The sequence below is a fragment of the Neoarius graeffei genome, chromosome 17 (genome assembly GCF_027579695.1).
Source record: "Neoarius graeffei isolate fNeoGra1 chromosome 17, fNeoGra1.pri, whole genome shotgun sequence".
Classification (NCBI taxonomy): domain Eukaryota; kingdom Metazoa; phylum Chordata; class Actinopteri; order Siluriformes; family Ariidae; genus Neoarius; species Neoarius graeffei.
In genome coordinates this window covers 34,517,294-34,539,156 of record NC_083585.1, presented here as the reverse complement: position 1 = coordinate 34,539,156, position 21,863 = coordinate 34,517,294, and the positions used below count along the sequence as shown (strand labels likewise).

Below are 21,863 nucleotides of genomic sequence, written 5' to 3'. Positions count from 1 at the left end.
GGGTTTTCAACCAAGTATTAGAAATGAACATTTTATTTACAATTATTTAATTTGTCCAATTACTTTTGAGCCCCTGAAATGAAAGGATTGTATTTAAAAAATGCTTTAGTTCCTCACATTTTTATGCAATCATTTTGTTCAACCCACTGAATTATAGCTGAAAGTCTGAACTTCAACTGCATCTGAAGTATTTTGTTCAAAATTCATTGTGGTAATGTACAGAACCAAAATTGGAAAAATGTTGTCTCTGTCCAAATATTTATGGACCTAACTGTAGTTAGTTTTAAACCAACTACTGAAGGTGTAGGTTAAAAGGGGAACTGAAGGCAAATTTATCATCAAAATTCTATTTCTCATTTTATAAAATGTACGAATGCATTTCTGATAGCTATTTTGTCGCTGCCATAGCAAGTTATCAGTGTTTGAAATATGCTCTGTAATACATCAGTCCATATGTCAAAGCAATGGCCGTAAACAAGATTCGCTGAGACCTGTGCGAGACATCGTAGGACAGAAATAAAACATACAGCGGAAATCAAAGTGACCAACATCTGCCAACGTTGTCAAAAGACGCGCGCACCCTCCTTCAAATGCTGACATAATCAAGCCAGAAGTTTTCCCTGCGTCCGAAATCGCTCCCTACTCACTATATAAAAAAGACACTATATAGTGTGGACGCCATTTTGTAGTGCTGTCCAAAACCTTAGTGAGGATTACGTGGGAAAGGCACTCAGTATAAATATGTATTGATCACAAAAATGCATGCATGTATTTATTATTTTGAAAACCCACCAGCTGTCTGATCTGGCATGTTTTAATTGTGCAACAGTAATGACGTAAATACCAGTGCGACGGACTCGTCCTTATCCTGTCGTCTTTCCAACTCTTCTCTACTCCACGTTGGTTCGACGTCGTATGGAATAATCTCCATCACTGATGAAGCTGGCAAATCTTGAAATTAATCTAAATTGGAATGATATGGCGATCTGGCCGCTGTGTAAACAGTTTTCAAAATGGCGGCGCTGACACTTCACGTTTGAAGTCTCGCACAAGTCTCGTGAGATTGCGCGGATAAGCAATGCCTGCCGTGGACCATACGAACTACATTCAGCATGGCTAAAAACCAAAAAGGCAGATAAGTGTAATATAATATATGCCAATACGAGTCACGATATAAGGTTACTAAAACCGAAAACGTAATTGAATAACACGTTAATTAAGAAATAAAGCAAGTTTAAAAATGACTTCAGTTCCCCTTTAAGATAAGCATTATTCCTTGACTCTTAAAAAGGTTAATTTGGTGCAACTGGCTGTAGGCCACTGATATCCCTTTGCAACCAACAGGGAACGAGTTCCATTCTGGTTGGCGTACCAAATTTTGAACCGTTCAAAGCATTTCAGCCAAAAATAAATTGGTTCAGAACCAAGGTGGTTCCCAGCTGGAACCAAAATATAGCTAGTTTTCCAATGCAAACTGTGATGACATCAGCAGCCGTGTCATTAGTTTGGACAGGAAGCAGAGCCCAGCAATGGAGAACGCAAAAGGAAAAGTATACATCTTCAGAGAAGAGGGAAAAAAACTGGCAAATATTATACAGTCAAGCAAAAGATATGAAGTTTATCTTCGAGTGGTGAATGCATATATCAAGAGTGAGTGAAGTGAATTTTTCAACATGAGAAAATTAATTTTATATCTTCTCACCACTGTGTAACATTCTTTATATTGTATGGACACATTCACAAAAAAATATGCAAGTTAATCAAAATTTTTATTTTGAACCAGTTCGTCATTTTGACAATGCGTCAGTGGGAAAACACTGGGAGTGATGTCATCAGAGTGAAATATCGGGAATTATGTCACTCAGATCCGTGATGGATTTCGTACGAAAAATGTGAGGTTTTTCAAGACAAGAAGACAAACTTCATGTCTTCAAGCCAACATGTGATTTTATTATATAGAGACATTTACAAAAAAAAAAAAAATTTATATATATACACCCATACCCAAATTTACCAAAACAATTCATCAATTTGCTCACGAGTGACATGCTGAGAATTATTATACATCCAGGACACTTTTCTGATGGAATAAAAACATGTTCTATTCCCTTCTAGCGGGTTTCATTCATTTGGTTTGATAGCACGCAATACTGTTAGCATATCGCTTATCCTACGTGTATTACATCACTCTACCCAATGGAGAATGAACGTTGAATATGGTTTACGATATTGCATGGTTGTCAAGACAACATGATGTCGCACGTCGGAGATGTAAAACTTCTGCACTAGCCAGCGACTATGACAGTTTGTAAACAAACATGGCCGCCAGGTTTGCTTCATTAAAAATGGAACATTTTGAAAGAATTTTGTAAAAGAAACATGCGTTGAACACCTGAAAGGAATGTGTACATATTATTATTATTATTATATAAATAAATAAAAGCCTTTTTTTCATGGTATATCAGATATATTCCATTCAGCAAGCATGATACTGAACTTGTCTTCGACTTGCTCAGTATCATGCTCTCTGAATGGAATGTATCTGATATACTACTCAACGCCAGCCAATATTATTTAAGCATCTGCAGTAACAGAACAAAAGCTCACAGTTAATCAACGTGCAACACCATCTTGCTACGACTGTTTACTCCTGCTGTGCATCGGGCAATGCCTTCTGTTCATGATGCATCCTCGATTACAACAGTTCTGCTCAAAACTGGTGAAAGTGTGGGCTGGTTTGCGAGCTGGCACCATGATTCAAAGAATCCTGAATGGAATCGGTTCAAGAACCCATTCCCTGTTGGTCGAAAAGGGGTGTGAGTGAATAAATAAATTGTATGCTGACAGCAGAGGTGTGCAATGAGGGTTGAGGTTACACTCAAGTAAACAAATAAACAGTAAGCAGTGGCGGCACGGTGGTGTAGTGATTAGCGCTGTCGCCTCACAGCAAGAAGGTTCTGGGTTCGAGTCCAGCAGCTGGCGAGGGCCTTTCTGTGTGGAGTTTGCATGTTCTCCCCGTGTCTGCGTGGGTTTTCTCCGGGTGCTCCGGTTTCCCCCACAGTCCAAAGACATGCAGTTAGGTAAACATGGGGCAGTCTTGGGCTGAAGTGCTCTTGAACAAGGTACTTAACCCCTGACTGCTCCCCGGGCGCTGTAGTGTGGCTGCCCACTGCTCTGGGTGTGTGCGCGCGCGCGCGTGTTCACTGCTTCAGATGGGTGAAATGCAGAGGATGAATCTCACTGTGCATGTGACAAATAAAGGTTTCTTCTTCTTCCAAAATGCATTGCACAGTAATAAATGCTAAATCCAATGCCCCAGGCCTTTGCGAAATAACACTTTTTTTTTTCGCAGTCCAAATCCTGCACTCTGATTGATTGGCGAGAGGATACGGACCTCAGTTACGGACCTCTGGCGACTCGCTCGTTCACAACAACAACAAACATAGTAGCATTTTTTGTCAACATTTATCTTTTTTTTAATAAGATTTATTTATAAGTATCAAAAACCTTATAAATGTTTGCCAGCATTTCTCAGGAGAATAGCATTAATTTTACAGCATGGATAGCGATAATGACAGTGTTCACAGTGAAAGCGAGTTTTACTACCCTGAGGAAGAAGAAATAAAAGTAAAACATTTCAGGAGAAAGCTAAAAACCTGTAACTTGCTAACGCTGAGCAAAAACATGGCTGAATCCTGAATGACTCCTATTTGTATAAATAGGGGACTACATAGACGGCAAAATGTAGGGGTTTTTTCCCTGCCATGAAAGTGCACTTGTATACCGAGGAGGAAACAATTTGCATTCCAGCCGTGAATGAGGATTCAAAATGGCGGCTCGGCTCGGTTTTCCCTTTCAGGCGCTCTCGTTTTCTGTTAGAATTTGGTAAAGAAAAAAAAATAAGTATATTATTTACCAGCTTAAGGTCAGTCCGTATGGTGAAATACTGCAACCTCGGCCTTGATTACTGACCTCGGCCCAGAGGGCCTCGCTCAGTACTTTCAAGACTTCGGTCACGGTAGTTCACGATACGGACCTCCCAGCTGGTAAATAACACATATATACATACACACACACGCACACATTAGAGCAATCCTCTACTAATAGTAAGTGCTCTCACAGAGTAGAGTATGACAGCATACTGAGAGGAATTACAACTGCTAAAGTTCCCTTCTACCTGGTTTGACGTAGGGAACTACAGCAACATTTAAAAAAAAAAAAAAAAAAAGGCATGTTTTTGAAGCTGAAGCTCTGTGAGAGTGTACCTGATTAAATAAAATCACACTAAGCTTCAGACCGTCATCCAGGGAAATGTTACATCGGTTCTGAGATTCTTTCAGAACAATACTGTTGTATGCAGCAATTTCACTTCCATTTCTACATAATATACAATTGAACAGGTTAATAAATGTTAGTTTACAGTAAAGGACGTGGGACTATCCACTTTAATGGAGTGATTTAGTTTTGTCGCCGAACAGGTGGCTAATTTTTAGCTGGAGGTAATCGACTGCTCTATCAGTCCTCCATCAGGATTCAAAGGTCGCACACACAAACACACACACCGCTGATTCCCATGCCATCAGTGTGTTTACCTATACTCAGGACTAAAAACACACTAACCGTCTGCACTCCGGAAACATCAAATAAAGCGGGTCAGGCTTTAAACTTTAACACCAACATGGAGCAAAAACACAACACAGGCCTCATGCTCCTTATGTAACACACCGGGTCTCCAGGATGAAACATTTTTGTTTGATAAATAGGAGTGTGAACACAAAAAAAAAAAATGGAGGTGAAATAATATACTGACATGACATTATTTGTTAATATTATTTGTCGCACACACCTGTACATGGTGACGTAGCCATAAATAAAAATAATAATAATCCAGTAAACACTAATGCCGCTTTTCCACTACCAACGCGGCTGAGTCGGGCTGAGCCGTGCCATGCTGAGTCGAGCTGAGCGGGGCTGTTGGAGTTGCATTTCGACTACAACCGCGCTGAACCGTGCTGGCTGGAAGTGGGTGGACACATTGGGTGGAGTTAGCGAAAGTGGGTGGACGTCACGTGATGTCGTTAAGCAGCGCAAACAGTGACATCAGTGAGCTTTTAAGCGGTAGTCTCACGACCCGAATAGTAAACAATAAACATGGAGTCGTTAGTGTTGCTGGTCTTGGTGCTGTGGCTTGTTGTCACCGACAACGCCAACAGATACTGGCAAGAGCGTATAGATGAGGCGAGGCGCATAAGGCTTCAGAAATTCTCGTAATTCGTAATTCTTCTTCTTCTGGGTTTACGGTGTTTACAGATCCCAGCGTGCTCGCGGGGCGTGTGTGGGCATGTGAGGACACTCCTCCTCACCAATCAGTGCACAGGGGAGTGTCTGCTCACGCCCCCAGCCTCACTCGGCTCGCTTTGGCTCACTTCAGCCCCACTCCAAAACCGTGTGAGTTTTAGGGGCTGAGCAGGGCTGAAGCGAGCCAAGTCATGCTGTTCTTGGGTAGTTGAAACGCGAGCCGTGTCGGGCTGAAGTGAGCTGAAAAAGGGTAGTGGAAAAGGGCCATAAGAGGCACACATTAGTCAATGATGGAAGAATCCAGGAAAAAAACAAGAATTCTCTCTATTAAGATATCGATTCAGATGTATATTAAGTGCAAACAACTTTAGTTTAATGAGCGGGACGGTGGTGTAGTGGTTAGCATGGTCGCCTCACAGCAAGAAGTTTCTGGGTTCGAACCCAGCAGTCAGCGAGGGCCTTTGTGTGTGGAGTTTGCATGTTCTCCCCGTGTCCGCGTGGGTTTCCTCCGGGTGCTCCGGTTTCCCCCACAGTCCAAAGACATGCAGTTAGGTTAACGTGGGGTGGCCTTGGGCTGAAGTCCCCTTGAGCGGGGTATCGAACCCCTGACTGCTCCCTGGGCGCTCTAGTATGGCTGCCCACTGCTCTGGGTGTGTGTGTGTTCATTGCTTCAGATGGGTGAAATGCAGAGGATGAATTTCACTGTGCTTGAAGTGTACATGTGACAAAGGTTTCTTCTTTACAATGCATTGGTGGACAAAACAGAAATGTGGTGTGGAACAGAAAGTTCCAGAAATACAGGCCAGTCTAATACACTTAGCATTTGTTTTGCTTAGTGATAAAATATCAGAAAGTTTAAATTTTCGTTTATCCTTCCACAGCTTGGGTTTCGTGTTGGGTATTGCGAGATCTCATTCGGCATCAGTATCAGAAGAAGAACAACTTTATTTATCACATGTACACAAACGCAGTGAAATTCCTTTCTGCGTTTAACCCATCTGAAGCAGTGAAAACACACACACACACACACCAACCAGACACACACAGAGCAGTGGGCAGCCATGCTAACAGCGCCTGGGGAGCAGTTGGAGGTTAAGTGCCTTGTGGGGGAAACCAGAGCACCCGGAGGAAACCCACACAGACACGGGGAGAACGTGCAAACTTTATACAGAAAGGCCCTCGTCGGCCGCTGGGCTCGAACCCGGACCTTCTTGTCATGAGGGGACAGTGCCAACCACTACACCATCGCAATGGTAACAAAATGAAAACTTACCAAAAGCACCAAAATGAGGAATGACAAGCGAATGTTGACTAGAACGAGTACTCATCATTTGCTTGTCATTCCTCATTTTGGTGCTTTTGGTAAGTTTTCATTTTGTATCACTGGTGCTCAGTTATGGAACAGCCTTCCTTCTACTTTAGTCACTCAATCTTAGTTAAATTTTAAGAAGAATGTTAAGTCTTCTATGTATAATGTTACGACTTCTACTGAGAATTAATTTTTGCATATTTTTTTATTAGTATTAGGTTTATATCTCTCTTTTATGTCACATCTTGTATTTTGTGGAACCACAATGGAAATAAGTTAACTTTTTTGTGTTATCCCTGGCAATATCTACAGTATTATGTATTTTTTTATAGTTATTTTTATTTTGGATCATCTTTTTGTATACGTTTATCATTTTTATGCACTGTATTATTGCCAAATAAATCAAACCAATCGGAAGAGTTCCTCAGATGTTACCGAAACTAGAAAATCCGTGTCAATCTTTCTACTGTTCTAAAAAATGCATGACAGTTCAATGCTTTCAGAAGCATACATTTAGCCGTTTACAGAAACACATCTGTCAACTGAGCTGAAAATTATACACTAACATAAAATAAAACACATAAGGGAATGCAGGACAAGATGATGTGAAGAAATGTAATGTACATAAACGGAAGCATTAAATATTCAGGACAGGCATTTTTTCTTCGTTATGGCTGGTACATTGGTTCAGGATGGTTCTGAAGAAAGCATTAGTCTGGATCCTCGTCACAATATGCAACACTGTACCACACACACACACACACACTCCACTGTTCTCCATCTTAACCACACTTTAGCTGCAGTTTCACACGAACAGTTATACTCACCCACACAATACTGTAACTAAGCCTTTCATGGCCATGCGCCTGCAATTATTCCTCTCTGATTATTCTCATAAAACAAAGTGACAGGATGCTCCACAGCCATCCAGCCATATCAGCACCACATCCATCCGCTCCAGCTGATGCACTCAACCCCACTTCACATCACGTTATTCTCTACATTCCTCCGGCATGTCACACGCAACAAATACATGCTGCTCAGCTGCACCAAGAAGAGCTGCAGCGTTGCAGGCAGTAACAGAGTCGACCAAGAGCCTACCCACCACCATCACACCATACACCGACGTAGGCGTAGCACGACAATGCGTACAGTGCTGACCAACTGAAGGCAGGTAACTGCACCACGCTGCCAGGGGACTGCAGGTCATAACACAAAGGCTAGAAATCGGCCGACGTTACAGTGCAGGGGAGAACGGAGAGGAAGATGGAAAGGAAGGAGTGAAAGGCACAGAAACACTCATGAAAAGAGAGCAGCTGTGTGCAGAGCAGCTGCCAAAGTGGGCCCCCCTTCCCCATGGGGCAGATGGAAGACACAGAAGCAAAGCCAATGCCGCAAGACCCCTATTTATGATTATAACTTGGACAAAACAGCAAATAATAAAAGGAATAAAACACAACAGGACATGGTGTTCTATGGAAATAATCGACAATACTCTGGCGTGATGCATTACTACTCCAAAGTTGATTATTTTCCTAAACAAGCACACTTTTATCCCTCTAATACCGCAAATACCCCCTTATACCATTGGTAATTCATTAATCAACATCATGCTGTACTTTATAACCATTTATAGTTACATTTAATCTTGAAGAGCCTCCATGAGACATTAATTCCTGTTGTCACTTATGTTACAGCAACTGTAAACAGTCATTCTCTCACCAGGCCCACTTTTTTCTCTTCCTTGAAGCTAATAAGGCAAAAAAAATTAAAATTAAAATTAAAAAAATCATAGCTTGTCAAGTTAAACAAGAAGCAAAAAGCTTCCAAAAACTAAAAAAGTCCTCTTTCCGGAAGACTCATCCTTGGCAGGAAACTTACATTACGCCGACACCAAGACGCCTTCCATGAACGTTATATATGTCTCCTTACAGGAAGCTTTACCATATCAACATTTTTCTTGTCGAACAGCAACACTGCCTTTAATCTGTTCATTAGGCCAAGATTATGCAGCGAATGATATAGAAAATACATCAACACGTTCTGACCGATCAGTTTCAAGAGTTCAACGGCACTGTGGTACAAGTTCTTTTGGTACAAATACTTAGGTGATTATAGAAAATCACACACACTGATTGGTCGAGACTATTTCTCGATAATCGCCTCAAGCGACTCGGCAAAATGGCGGCCAATCGCTTGGTCACCGTAAATGAGGAAGAATTACAAATTATGAAAGAAAATGCTGTTCCTAAAAACACAAAAGATGTTACACAGTTTGGTCTAACACTATTCAAAAGTAAGGTGGAACTGTGATTTATTTTATCTGTTTCAAAAACAAAAGTGTTTTATGGGCGTTGGCATAGAAAATTGACAACCCTGAGCGCGCCGTTATTACAACTGCATGCCGATTTTGAAGTTTGAAATAAATTATTTCTTTTAAATAACCTTCTGTGTATTTATACTAAAACAATTATCCACCTCAACTTCGTCTCGTTTATTATTCACCGATATTCACTTTGTCTTCGGTGAATAATTATTAAATACCGCAATGTTATATAAATGTCACATCATAGGACGCCATTCATAGCAAGCAACTTCAATATGGCTGATGATTCTTGCAATTATGTACTGTATGGATGGGCAAAGTGGCAAAGATATAATATTATAAGGCCTAAATCCACAACATACCAATATTTTGGTTTGCTAACAGAACACCAGGAAAAGAGGAGCGCTCCAAGTAAAGAAATGTCTTATTTAACATCTACATAAGTAGACAACGTCACACAAAACAGGTGAGGAGAGTATAATATGCTGCCGCCCCACTGTAATGAACTCCTCGTGGGACGTCCAAATAGTTTGTTATACTGAAATGGACCCACTTGTCACACCACTCACTCACACTTGCGTAAAATAAGACCAACTGTGTTTAATTTACATTTCATTTAATTCACTTATATGTTTACAAAGTGAAGGAAATTAGTCACTCTTAAAGGAAATAAGGTCACACTCGCCGCCGTTTGCTTGCTGCGTCTTTTTTCTTTTCAGCCCATCGTGTTGATTGCAGTTATGGATGAAGTCTCGGAGCTCATCTCATCTCATTATCTCGAGCCGCTTTATCCTGTTCTACAGGGTCGCAGGCAAGCTGGAGCCTATCCCAGCTGACTACGGGCGAAAGGCGGGGTACACCCTGGACAAGTCGCCAGGTCATCACAGGGCTGACACATAGACACAGACAACCATTCACACTCACATTCACACCTACGCTCAATTTAGAGTCACCAGTTAACCTAACCTGCATGTCTTTGGACTGTGGGGGAAACCGGAGCACCCGGAGGAAACCCACGCGGACATGGGGAGAACATGCAAACTCCGCACAGAAAGGCCCTCGCCGGCCACGGGGCTCGAACCCAGGACCTTCTTGCTGTGAGGCGACAGCGCTAACCACTACACCACCGTGCCGCCCGTCTCGGAGCTCTCTTACTTTAAAAGTTGAAATCGGATTTTTTGGCATGCCATATTCTTTAGACAAATTCGTTGCTTTCTCATCATGCTTTAGGCCAGGGGTTCTCAACCTTTTGCAACCTGGGCCCCACCAAAGCTGGTTCATTGCAGTTGGGGGCCCCTCTTCTCGCCCCGCCCCCATCCCCCCCCAACACACTCACCCGCAGTGACGCCACCCGACCTACAGCACCTTATATTGACAGATTGACAGATAGATAGATAGATAGATAGATAGATAGATAGATAGATAGATAGATAGATAGATAGATAGATAGCCCTGGGCTAGATTATTATTATTATTATTATTATTATTATTATTTTTATTATTATTAGTAGTAGTAGTAGTAGTAGCAGCAGTAGTAGCATTATCCATTCCATAGAAATACATAGGCCTATTATCATTATTAGGCTATTGTTATAATTGGCAGTAGCACCACATTTCTAATCTGCTTTCGGGCATTATTATTATTATTATTATTATTATTGCCTATTATCATTACTAAGCTGTTGGCAGTAGTACAAGACTTATGTTCTTTCAGGCATTATTATTATTATTAGGCCTATTATTATTATTATTTATTATTATTATTATTATTATTATTATTGCTGTTGTTGGTTGTTGATATTATTATTATTATTATTATTATTATTATGCTATTATTATTAATAGGCATCATTATTATTATTATTATTATTATTATTATGAGTGTTTTTATTAGGTATTTTATTAGGCTTATCATTAGCTGGCTATTGATATCATTGGGAATTGGGACCAGGCGTGAATTTAGGTTTTACTTTTTACTGTGCCTTTGTGATCTGCATTTGCGTTAATGCGAGACCTGAGCCTGCTTTGCCTTACAAAGATCCTCGATTCTTGGCGAAATGTTTGACAAGCACAGTCTCAAGTCATCCTCAATTTGCGTACGATTGCGATATTTCGTTTTGAGCGCAGTCATTTTTGAAAATCCTGCCTCACACAAGTAGGTCGATGCGAATGGGATGAGCAGTTTCAAGGCTACGTCACACAGTTGCGGGTACTCCTGCATCAATGCTGCCCAGAATGTCGAAAGAGGGCATGAGGTGAAGACTGCCTTAAGTCTACTGTCACTCTTCAGCTCAATAAGCTGCTCCTGCATGTCAACTGGAAGTTCGTCAGCAGTACACACAAATGGATCTCGAACCCACGCAAAAGAGCGATAATCCTCTGTGAAGTATGCCGCAAACTGTTTTCTCAATTACCGACAGGTGCTCTGACGCTGCTTGAAAGACAGATGAGAAATCGTGGGAAGTGCCTGCATTACTGATAAAGTCTGCAAGGCTTGGGAACATATCACAGTTCCCCCGACTGATGCGGCCACACACACAAGATTTTATGATAGATTGTTGATAGATTTTATAATAGTATTGATTTGTATGTAATAGTCCAATGTCCTGCATTTTGACATGGGTAAATGTGTTGCATCTGCTTAGCTACTATAGCCTGTTAGCCCCAGATTTTTTTTTCCTCCATACATGAAGCCTACTCGCGACCCCCCTGGAGTACCTCCGCGCCCCACCAGGGGGGCGCGCCCCCCCGGTTGAGAACCACTGCTTTAGGCAATCCAGGATATGAAGTTCGTCTTCGACGGTGTCACAACCGCGTGCTCCTGCTTGGCATGTGTAGCGACACGCCTCAAATTGCCATTCACATACACACGCACAGCACCATTAGGACTAATTACCATGCACCTGTTCCGGATTCGAGCACAATCACAGTGCGCGCTTATAAGGATTCTCACTACACACAGACTTTGCATAGTATACGTGCTGTACCTTGTGTCTCACGTTACCAAGCCTTTTGTAGTGCTGTGTTGATATTCTGGTTTCCGATTCTTTTGTATTTTGGATGTTGCCCTTTGTCTCCACCTTTGATATCCTGTTTGTGCCTCGATTGACCATTGCCTGTTTCTCGACTCTGATTTTTGATCACTGATTTGGCAGCATATTTTTAAATAAAACATTTCCGGCGATTACATCTGTCTATCGCCTGCATATTCTGGTAGACGGAAAGTATCTTACATTTACGAGTAGCCATGACAACAATGCTTATGGAGTAAAGACAAGTAAAACTGCTTTTAGCTCGTAAAATAAAGTCCCTTTAAGGCAGGGGTGTCAAACTCATTTTGGTTCAGGGGCCACATACAGCCCATCTGATCTCAAGTGGGCCGGACCAGTAAAATAACTGCAAAATAACCTGTGTCAACTCCAAATCTTTAGCATTGTTTTTTCAGTAGGCTATGCTTTATGCTTCAGCCTACATTTGTAGCCTACATTATCACTGATCACAAGGGATCTAGATTATTACACATTTATTCACAGAGAGGCCAATGGATTTGAAATAAAATGCATTTCACTCTCAAACTGGTTTATTTTTATACAGTTGAGTGAATACATTTTTACATCTGACAACCTGAACCAACTCCCCACACTAATGTTGGCAAAGGCAGATTGCTTTTCAGGGCACACGACTTCTGCAGCCTTCAGCATGCATTTTTTTCACAAGTTCACCATCAGAAAATGGCTTGGATGCTTGCACCAACTCGTTTGCAATAAGGTAGGTAGCTTTCACTGCTCCATCATTGACCTCACGCAGGGGTCGAAATTAACTTTTGAATGTACTTGCCCTCAGGGCAACCAACCCCAAAAATTTACTTGCCTGCATGCATGTATCAGTTGCCCTACTTTTTTGCAGGTTGACTGGGTAAGTAATTTGCATAAAAAGCAATCTGGATGTATATTATAGAGTATGCAATAAAATATTTCAACTTGTTTTGCCATTGTGTGATTACTGATTGATAGAAATAAAGTTATAACGCTCGTATGGGTTTGGTGTTTATTTCATCATGATGAACAGTAAAACAACTAGGTATAACTACTAGTACATAGGTGGCCAACCCGCGGCTCGCGAGCCGCATGCGGCTCTTTGCCTGGTGTCATGCGGCTCTCACCTTCACGTCCAAGTTGGTGTTCGTTTGTGGTTTTATGTGCGTTTTCGCTTCACTGCAGTTAATTACGGTTATTTTATTAAAGGTGCTTCGCTTGGTTTCATTACGGTATTTTCACATCATGACAAATGCGCAGGTGCGTTTGGGCGCGCAAGCCTGAGTAGTGGGTGAGTGCTCATTCAGTTTTGATGCCTTGAGTGAGAGTAGAGTATACTGTAAGTGTAAATAGTCATGAGAACACAGAACACATTGAATGAGAAGGTGTGTCCAAACTTTTGGCAGTGTATATACATTATGTATTTGTTCATTTGTTTTCCAGTTATCAATTTGTGTGTGTGCATGTGTTCTTCTTTCAAAAATTTGAGCATTGTATTATATTTTATCTATATTTGCACTTGCACTGATCACTGTTCCCAGTGCCTATGGAGCTTGTACTGTTTGAGGAAATTAAATTAGCACTTTGTAATTTCCATTTTCCGACTGACTGTATTTATTTGAATACTTATTTATTTGAATGCAGGTCTTGTGCAGGTCATGCAATTGAGAATTCAAGCTGAATCAAAATGGCTTTTGCATTTTCGATGTTAAACAGGTAACTCCAAAATGCACTAGAATACAGGAAATTGCATCTAAGAAATCCAAAATTTTTCGGGGGAGGCCCCCCGGAACCCCCCCAATGGGGGGAATTCCCAAATGTAAACAATGTCTGCCTTTGTGCCCCACCTACAATTTTCTTCACCAGTCGCCACTGTTGAAAATGACTGGCCTGTGGTCTTGGTACTGCAGTAAATGTATCATTATCATGTTGGTGTGGGGCATTGGTTAAGTTGGAGTGTGACATCAATGTGGCTGTGTGTGTGTGTCCGCACGCGCAGAAGGAAGGGTAATATTTGTGTGCCCATGTTCATGTGCCAATGTGGCTCTTTGCCGTAACACAGTAAGAATTGTGGCTCTTGGGCTCCGACTGGTTGGCCACCCCTGTACTAGTATCTTCTATTAAACATGTTAAACAGTCAGAAAACATCATGTCATCATGGTCAAGTGTAACTGATCAAATCAGAATTAAAAATCAGTCCAAAAAGACGCTTCGTTCGTTCTAGCCCACGTGACCGTGGCGCCTCGCGTGAATAATCATAATATCATGTAGCGCCATCTCACGAATGGAAGCGTCAACTACCGCAACGAACCAAAGTCAAGGACAAACGAAAGAGAAGAAGGGAAAAATAAAGTTTTCGCTCTGTTTCTGTTAGGAATCACAACAACTTAATTTTTCTTGGTAAAATAGACATTCAAACAGTTGTCCGACGGACAACTAGTGATAATTTTATTGTTGCCCGAGTGTGAGAATGACTTGCCCATGTCCGTCGGTACATGCTTAATTTCGACCCCTGTCACGGCTGCAAGTAAATGCAGACTGCTGTTTCTTCAGACCAGCTAACAATTCGTTTATCTTCTCTTTTCTTAATTGTCCATACAACTTTTTCTTTATGATGACTCTCATAGAGGCGCTGAAAATTATATTCTTTGAGCACTGCAACCTGTCGATTACATACCAAGCACACTGGTTTTGTATTCACCTCTGTGAATAAATAATACTCAGTCCATTTTTCCTGGAAAACTCTGCACTCTACATCAACTTTTCTTCTTTTTGACAAAGACATTTTGGTAACGGGGGTATCACTCTTGATAATTTTGATAGCAACTTAATAGAGGTGAGGCAAGACTGCCATTCATGGAATCAGACAGCATATCTGGGCACGTTGCTAAAATGTGCTGTTTATTTCCGGATCTCTTGTTAAGGCCAATTTATGCTGACAACCCAGTCCTCGCAGACGGTGTCGCAGATAGCGTCTGCGTAGCCCCCCCACCTTCGCAGACGCTCTGCACGCACCTCCCAAAAATTGTGACCACCGCAGAAGCCTCGCAGACAGCGTCGCAGACAAGAGGGCTCTGATTGGTCCACTCTACATCCGCTGTACACGCACTTCCGCTTCCCTACTTTCCCGGTTTGTTTTGTTTTCACGACCGGCATTTTTAAAAACACGAGCGAAGATGGAGCAGCACGAAGAGCGGTTGATTGAGGAAGTGAGGAAGTACGTACATCTATACGACTCCAGTTCTAGTCATTATAAGTAACCGGAGGATAAACACTCCACTAACCACACCCACCAACTACTCCTAGCGACTTCGCGCCCCCTTGCGTTGTGGCGGTGAATAACATTGCGCACGCCTATACTCCCCGCTCAATTATAAATTACAACTGTCTGCGAAAAGCTATCTGCGAAAGCCTTGTCGCAAGAGCATGCAGAGGCCTTTATGTCAGTGCTGCTTTTTTTGGCTGCCCCTAGCGGCTGAATTGAGCATTTTGGTTATTTCTTTAAAAATTCATAAGTCATCACAGGAATGGGCTAGAGATTTACTTTTTTTTTTTTGACATCCTTAGAAATTTTCTCTCTACAAGTCTGGGGCCGGATTAAACCATCTAGCGGGCCGGATCCGGCCCGCATGTTTGACACCCCCGCTTTAAGGGTTTATTTTTAAATTCAGTGACTGCCATTCTCAATAACTGTGAGTGATCGACACCTAAATGAGCCGAGTTAAGCCTTCGTTTTATGGCATTAAGACATACTGTTAACAGAGATACGCAGAACCATGGCCTCACTTTCGTTTATAAATGCCTTGAGACCTCAAGAATGGCACAGGAATAGTTTTAAGCGTTAACAATAAATCTAATAGAGTAATTTTTATGATTAAAACGATTTATATAGGTAGCGGTCTGAGTGAATGGCCTTGACGTCCATGACGTCACAGCAGGAAGTCTATCGGTCTCATCGCCATTTCCACTATGCTAAAACACAGAGCTGACTGCAACTCCAATCCTCCATTTTGAGCTAATTTATCGTAGATGTGTTGCTGGCGAGTGCAGCAACATGACAGAAGGTGGATTTACATTGCAGTCATGGACCAAGAATGTTCAAACTGCAAAGGTTTGGACGCGTTTTGTGAGAAGTTCACGGGCACAATCGGGCACCTACGAAGTGGTCTCTCCTCTGTTCTGCACATTTTGCTGAAGACTCGCACGAGACCTCTGATCTGTTGAGGAGCGTTGGCTATAAGAAAGAGGGTGCAGCACCAACAATTAAAGGAAAAGAAAACTCCAAGAAAAGGAAAGCAAGTTCAGTTGCACCAGTTCTCCCGGAGCGTGAGCTGAGGGTTGTTGGTAAAACCCAGGACGCAACGGGACGTGACATATTACTGCTCGGGCAGTGACCTCCCCATGGTTGTTGCTAAAACCGGTGATGTCATTATATGCAAAAGTTCATAGTTAAAGTTTGTTGCAGTGTGGTGGCAGCGTATTGCTAATCTGTACTAGTTGATGTGAATTACTCTCGCCATCCACTTCTGTAAACATCTGGACACCTGCACATTCATGCAGTTATCCAATCAGCCAATCATTTGGTAGCAACACAATGCAAAAAAATCATGCAGAGACAGTTTAAGAGCTTCAGTTAAATGTTCATATCAAACATGAGAATGGGAAAAAGGTGATCTCTGTGATTTCAACTATGGCATGGATGTTGGTATTTCAGAAACTGTTGATCTGGGATTTTTCATTCACAGCAAATCAATAGAGTTTGCACAGAATGGTGTGAAAAACCAAAAACATCCTGTGTGTGGAGGGTCTGCAGGCTGAAACACCTTGTTGATGAGAGAAATCACAGGAGAATGACCATTGGTGGGTTTCCCCAAAGCCTCTTAACACTAAGCGTCTTAACCAGGAGAGAGAGCATTCATTGTGTTGCTCGCTCTACCATTTAACAATGATCTTTGTGTTGTGATGCTTTTGGGAAACTCAGGCCAGACTGGTCCGAGCTGACAAGTAGGATATAGTTAGTACCTCAAATAAGCACACTTTACAATCACGGTGAGCATAAAAGCATTTCAGAAAGCACAACACATCAAACCCTGCGGTGGATAAGCTCCAACAGCAGATGATCACATCAGGTTCTACTCCTGCCAATCAAGAATAAGAATCTGAGGCTTTCATGGGCACAGACTAAGGTGGGGTTTACATTAGACCGTATCAGCGGATCATCAGATTAACGTTTTTAAAAATGATTAGCGTGCACACAGCAATGCCAATACACGGATACGCTAATCACATGACTAATTCGGCACGCAAGTTGAGAAATGTGTCAGTGCGGCTCATCGCTTCCTCCTCAGAGGCTGCGCTCCAAATCACTCCGCCCTGAACAGCGAGTGCCCTCTGGAGGGTGCGCACTCCAGCCCTGCGCAGCTGACAGAGCGCGCGAGTGAAGTGCACGAGCAATGATTTGGGACTGAGCCGCTGTGCGCAAGTCACTTACCACTTGCAAGTGGAAGGATGGCAAGCCTAAAGACAATCATAACTACACAATGGGCAGTATTTGCATCAGTATTTGCAGTATTTTCATACTTTTATACTCTTTAATGAAAGGTGATACAAGGCGGAAGTCCGCGCCGTTTTTCAGCAGTCGCGTCACATGACCAACGCCAGCGAATCAGGAAGGTGGATGTCACAGTGACGTTGTCCAATGACGACGCCAGCTAGAGCTCAGCACAGCGTATTCGCGTATTCTCAATGTTTACACAGCACCGGACCAGACACGATCTAGATTGAATACGTGGACCCTGGCGGATTCCCGTTTCCCGGCGTTTCCAGGCGTTTTAATGTAAACGGACAGTGTATCCGCGAAGAAAACGAGACAGATACGGTCTAATGTAAACTTGGCCTCACTGAAGTTGGACAGCTGAAGGCTGGAAAAACACCAGGTGAGAGGTTTTTTTTCCCTAATTTTCAACTGTTCAGTTTTGATAAGTCTGTGCCCATGATAGCAAGTGCTCCTTGTAAAGTGGACGGTGAATGTAGGTGATGATCGGGATACTTCAGGAAATCGTGAAGGATACTTTTATGATATTGTTATAGCTATAATGTTATCAAATCATGCAGCCCTGAGTAATAAATGAGTAATATTAATCTATTTTAATTAACTTGAAGGGAATATAATTTAATGTTATTAGGATTTTAGTTCTCCCCCCACCCCACCAAAAAAAAAAGGTGTATTTAATTGGTGTTTGTGTATCAGTACTGCTGTGAATTGGTGCGGTCAACACAAATATTTCTCTCATTATAAAGTACCTTACCTAAAATAAAGAACAAAATGACCTTAAGTGTGAACTTGTAAATGTTTAAGCCATGACCAGTTGTTACCTTTTGCAGTGTTAAAAGTCTTTAAAAGCATATACGCAGAGCCATGGCCTCACTTTCATTTATAAATACCTTGAGACGTCAAGAATGGCACAGGAATAGTTTTAAGCGTTAACAATAAATCTAATATAGTAATTTTTACGATTAAAGTGATTCATATAGGTAGCGGTCTGAGTGAATGACTTTGACATCTGTAACGTCACAGCAGGAAGTCTATCGGTCTCATCGCCATTTCCGCTATACTAAAACACAGAGCTGACTGCAACTCCGATCCTCCATTTTGAGCTAATTTATCGCCATGCCACGTAGATGTGTTGCTGGCGAGTGCAGCAACATGACAGAAGGTGGATTTACGTTGCATTCATGGCCCAAGAATGTTCCAACTGCAAAGATTTGGACGCGTTTTGCAAGAAGTTCATGGGCACATTGGGCAACTATGAAGTGGTCTCTCCTCTGCTCTGCACATTTTACTGAAGGCTCATATGAGACCTCTGATCTGTTGAGGAGTGTTGGCTATAAGCCTGTATTGAAAGAGGGTGCAGTGCCAACAATTAAAGGAAAAGAAAACTACAAGAAAAGAAAAGTATTTATTTTCTCATTCTCATCTCATTATCTGTAGCTGCTTTGTCCTGTTCTTCAGGGTCGCAGGCAAGCTGGAGCCTATCCCAGCTGACTACGGGAGAAAGGCGGGGTACACCATGGACAAGTCGCCAGGTCATCACAGGGCTGACACATAGACACAGACAACCATTCACACTCACACCTACGGTCAATTTAGCGTCACCAGTTAACCTAATCTGCACGGGAGTGAGCCGAGGGCTGTTGGTAAAACCCGGGATGGGACATATCGCTCGGGAAGTGACCTCCCCGCGGATGTTACTAAAACTGGTGACGTCCCGGGTTTTAGTAATTGCCTGAGGCGAGCAGTAATGGCGGAGTACTCAGTAATGGAGAATGAGTGGAGCAGCCGTCCGATTTCTAAACTGGATATTGCTGCCATCTCACCCTTACGTGGAAGAAGTGAATGAACGGAGAACTGAACAAACAACTGAAAGTCAGATTGTTTCAAAACAATCGGCCACAAGATCGGCCTTCAAGAAGCGAGAACACAGACGGGTAAGCGCCGACTCTCATTTGGATACAAAACAACATGTTTACCTGCATTTAGATTAATACATGTAACTCGTATCGTGTGTTTAAGTTACCGGTATAAGATTATTTAATTTGCTTCAGAATGTGATTGTCTCAGTTCATCTGATTATTTAATCAGCCTTTTACGTTTTATCAGTGAAAACGCATGCATGTACGTTGCATAAGTTATAGCACCTATCCTGTTTTAATGAGAGTCAACCCACAATCAATGAAGTCAAATCAGTCTTAGTTGAGCAAGTTGGTAACGGTATTTCTTACTTTCACCGTAAATTTTTATTGATATGACTTTGGTCTATAGCTGTAAAAGGCCTCGGCCTTAAAACCGGTTACCGCTGTGATGTCGCGCTCAGGGCTGGCTGGCTCACCGGGGCAGCTCCAATGCCAACTTTGTGGTTGATTTTAACTCAAATATATTTATTTTTTTAAATTTCCATTTATGCAGCATACAAGAGTCAAGGATGGAGATACTATCCACTCAGAAATGTATTTAAAAATAAAGGTTCTGCATATCTCCTTTAAGGTATGAAATAGAAGGAGTACCATGTGCTAAGCAAAGAAGGACACAGTAACTTGCAGGCTTTATTAGAACCCTCAGAGCTGCTTTAGTCAATTTATTTAACCAGCTACAAGTTCCAAAGCAAATAGCTTATGTTCAGGTTGACTAAGCAAGTTACAGTCACTTCTCTCAGCAAAGTTAGGCAGCTAAATCTAGGACAGGAAAAGATTCGCACTACAGAACATTTCCTGCAACAAAAACAATATAAATAATAAACATCAAAACTAAGAAGCTGGGCAAATATCCAATCAGACCTAGCTAACTATCCTAAAGAACCAGCGTTAGCTAGTCAGCTTAGCTAACTATTTACACAAACACAGTGCATTGTTAATCATCACACTAACACTTCCGAATCCTACAGCAACACCCTACAATTTGTGAAAAAAATATATATTAGGAAATATTTAAATAAACTCGGTATTAAGAGAAAAGGATACGCAGCAGAGGTTTCTAGCTAGCGTTAGCTGTTAGCTAATTAGGGTTTAGGAATTTTAATAGAAACCCGTATGGGGAACAAAACCGAGTTTGTGTAAAGTCAAATCCGCTCAGTGAATGGGTTTTAAACCTATTTGTGAGTTAACTGACAGGGACACAACTCAAGCTAGGCTGATTCAGAAGCTAGCTAATGTTCCGTGGCTAGCTTCAGTGCTAACAACAAGCACTAGCTGCATAAATCTCGACATAGATGGTGAACTAGCCAAATCAGAGTCAATTGCGTGTTAAGCTAACAAACTGGGGTTGACGACAAAAATAAATAAAAAAGAACGGATGACATTTTAACCAAAAAAAACAAACAAAACCCCGCTGTATGTTCGGGGTTATTTGTGCTGTGTACAGTAAGAGGGGCCGCGGGCCTGCTGCTACCGCCGCTCCGCTCCTCCTGTCCTGTCCTGCCGCCAGCTCGTGTCAGCTACACCGCGTTCAATCTCAACCAACCGCGATTCGAACCGTAAATAAACATACCTGGCGCACTGCAGTCTGCACACACCTCGCTTCTTTGGACTTTTCTGGACATGTTAGGAAACGCCACCTTTTCCGATATAACGCGAATCAACGCTGCGATGTCGATTCAGTCGCTCCAGTTAGCAGCGCCGATGCCGCCCCGAATGTCCGGAAGCCGGCGGAGTCGGAGAGCTTCCCGATGCTCCAGCTCCTCTCCTCTCCTCTCCGCTCCGCTCAGTGCCCTCTGCAAAGGAGTGTAAACCACGTAAACACCGCCCTGGCGTTCGCTCGAGCACTCAGTGGAGATCCGAATGGCTCTTTTTCTATTATTATTATTATTATTATTATTATTATCATCACCCGAGCCCCATAGCTTCAGCACAGCGCGCGAGCGGAAAACCCCATTAAGGCGTTTTATTTGCATGCAGCAGCCTGCGCGCGCGTGTCGGCTGTGTGGCTGTAGCGCGTCCTGCTCAGCCGCGTGCAGTGGGAGACACACACACGCACGCGCGCGGCGACTGTCCACTGTTCCTTACCCTAAACATAACTAAGGAACAAAAACTTCTCAATATCGCCCAAAGTTCCTCGGAACCATTTTTTATTCTGGATATTTTACTTGATAGGGCAAGTCTGCAAAATACCATGAAAAAGAAAACAAGGGAGGGGGAAGAAATCCACTTGTTGTAAATTTGAACCGTGCACAACCCACTTCCCCTGGTGAACACCAGTGTAGCAAGGGGTCGCTCATCTCATTATCTGTAGCCGCTTTATCCTGTTCTACAGGGTCGCAGGCAAGCTGGAGCCTATCCCAGCTGACTACGGGCGAAAGGCGGGGTACACCCTGGACAAGTCGCCAGGTCATCACAGGGCTGA

At 42.4% G+C, this 21,863-nt stretch overlaps 1 protein-coding gene across 3 annotated transcripts in view; it reads right to left on the bottom strand.

The window, feature by feature from the left end:
* git1 (G protein-coupled receptor kinase interacting ArfGAP 1) overlaps nucleotides 1-21,453 on the bottom strand; it is a 70,993-nt gene extending 49,540 nt beyond the window's left edge. For all 3 annotated transcript variants that reach the window (XM_060944087.1, XM_060944088.1, XM_060944089.1), the window contains exon 1: nucleotides 21,012-21,453. In XM_060944087.1, coding sequence (XP_060800070.1) covers nucleotides 21,012-21,063 — 52 coding nt within the window. In that variant the 5' untranslated portion in view covers nucleotides 21,064-21,453. The remainder of the gene's footprint in view (nucleotides 1-21,011) is intronic.
* Between the last annotated feature and the right edge of the window lie 410 nt (nucleotides 21,454-21,863).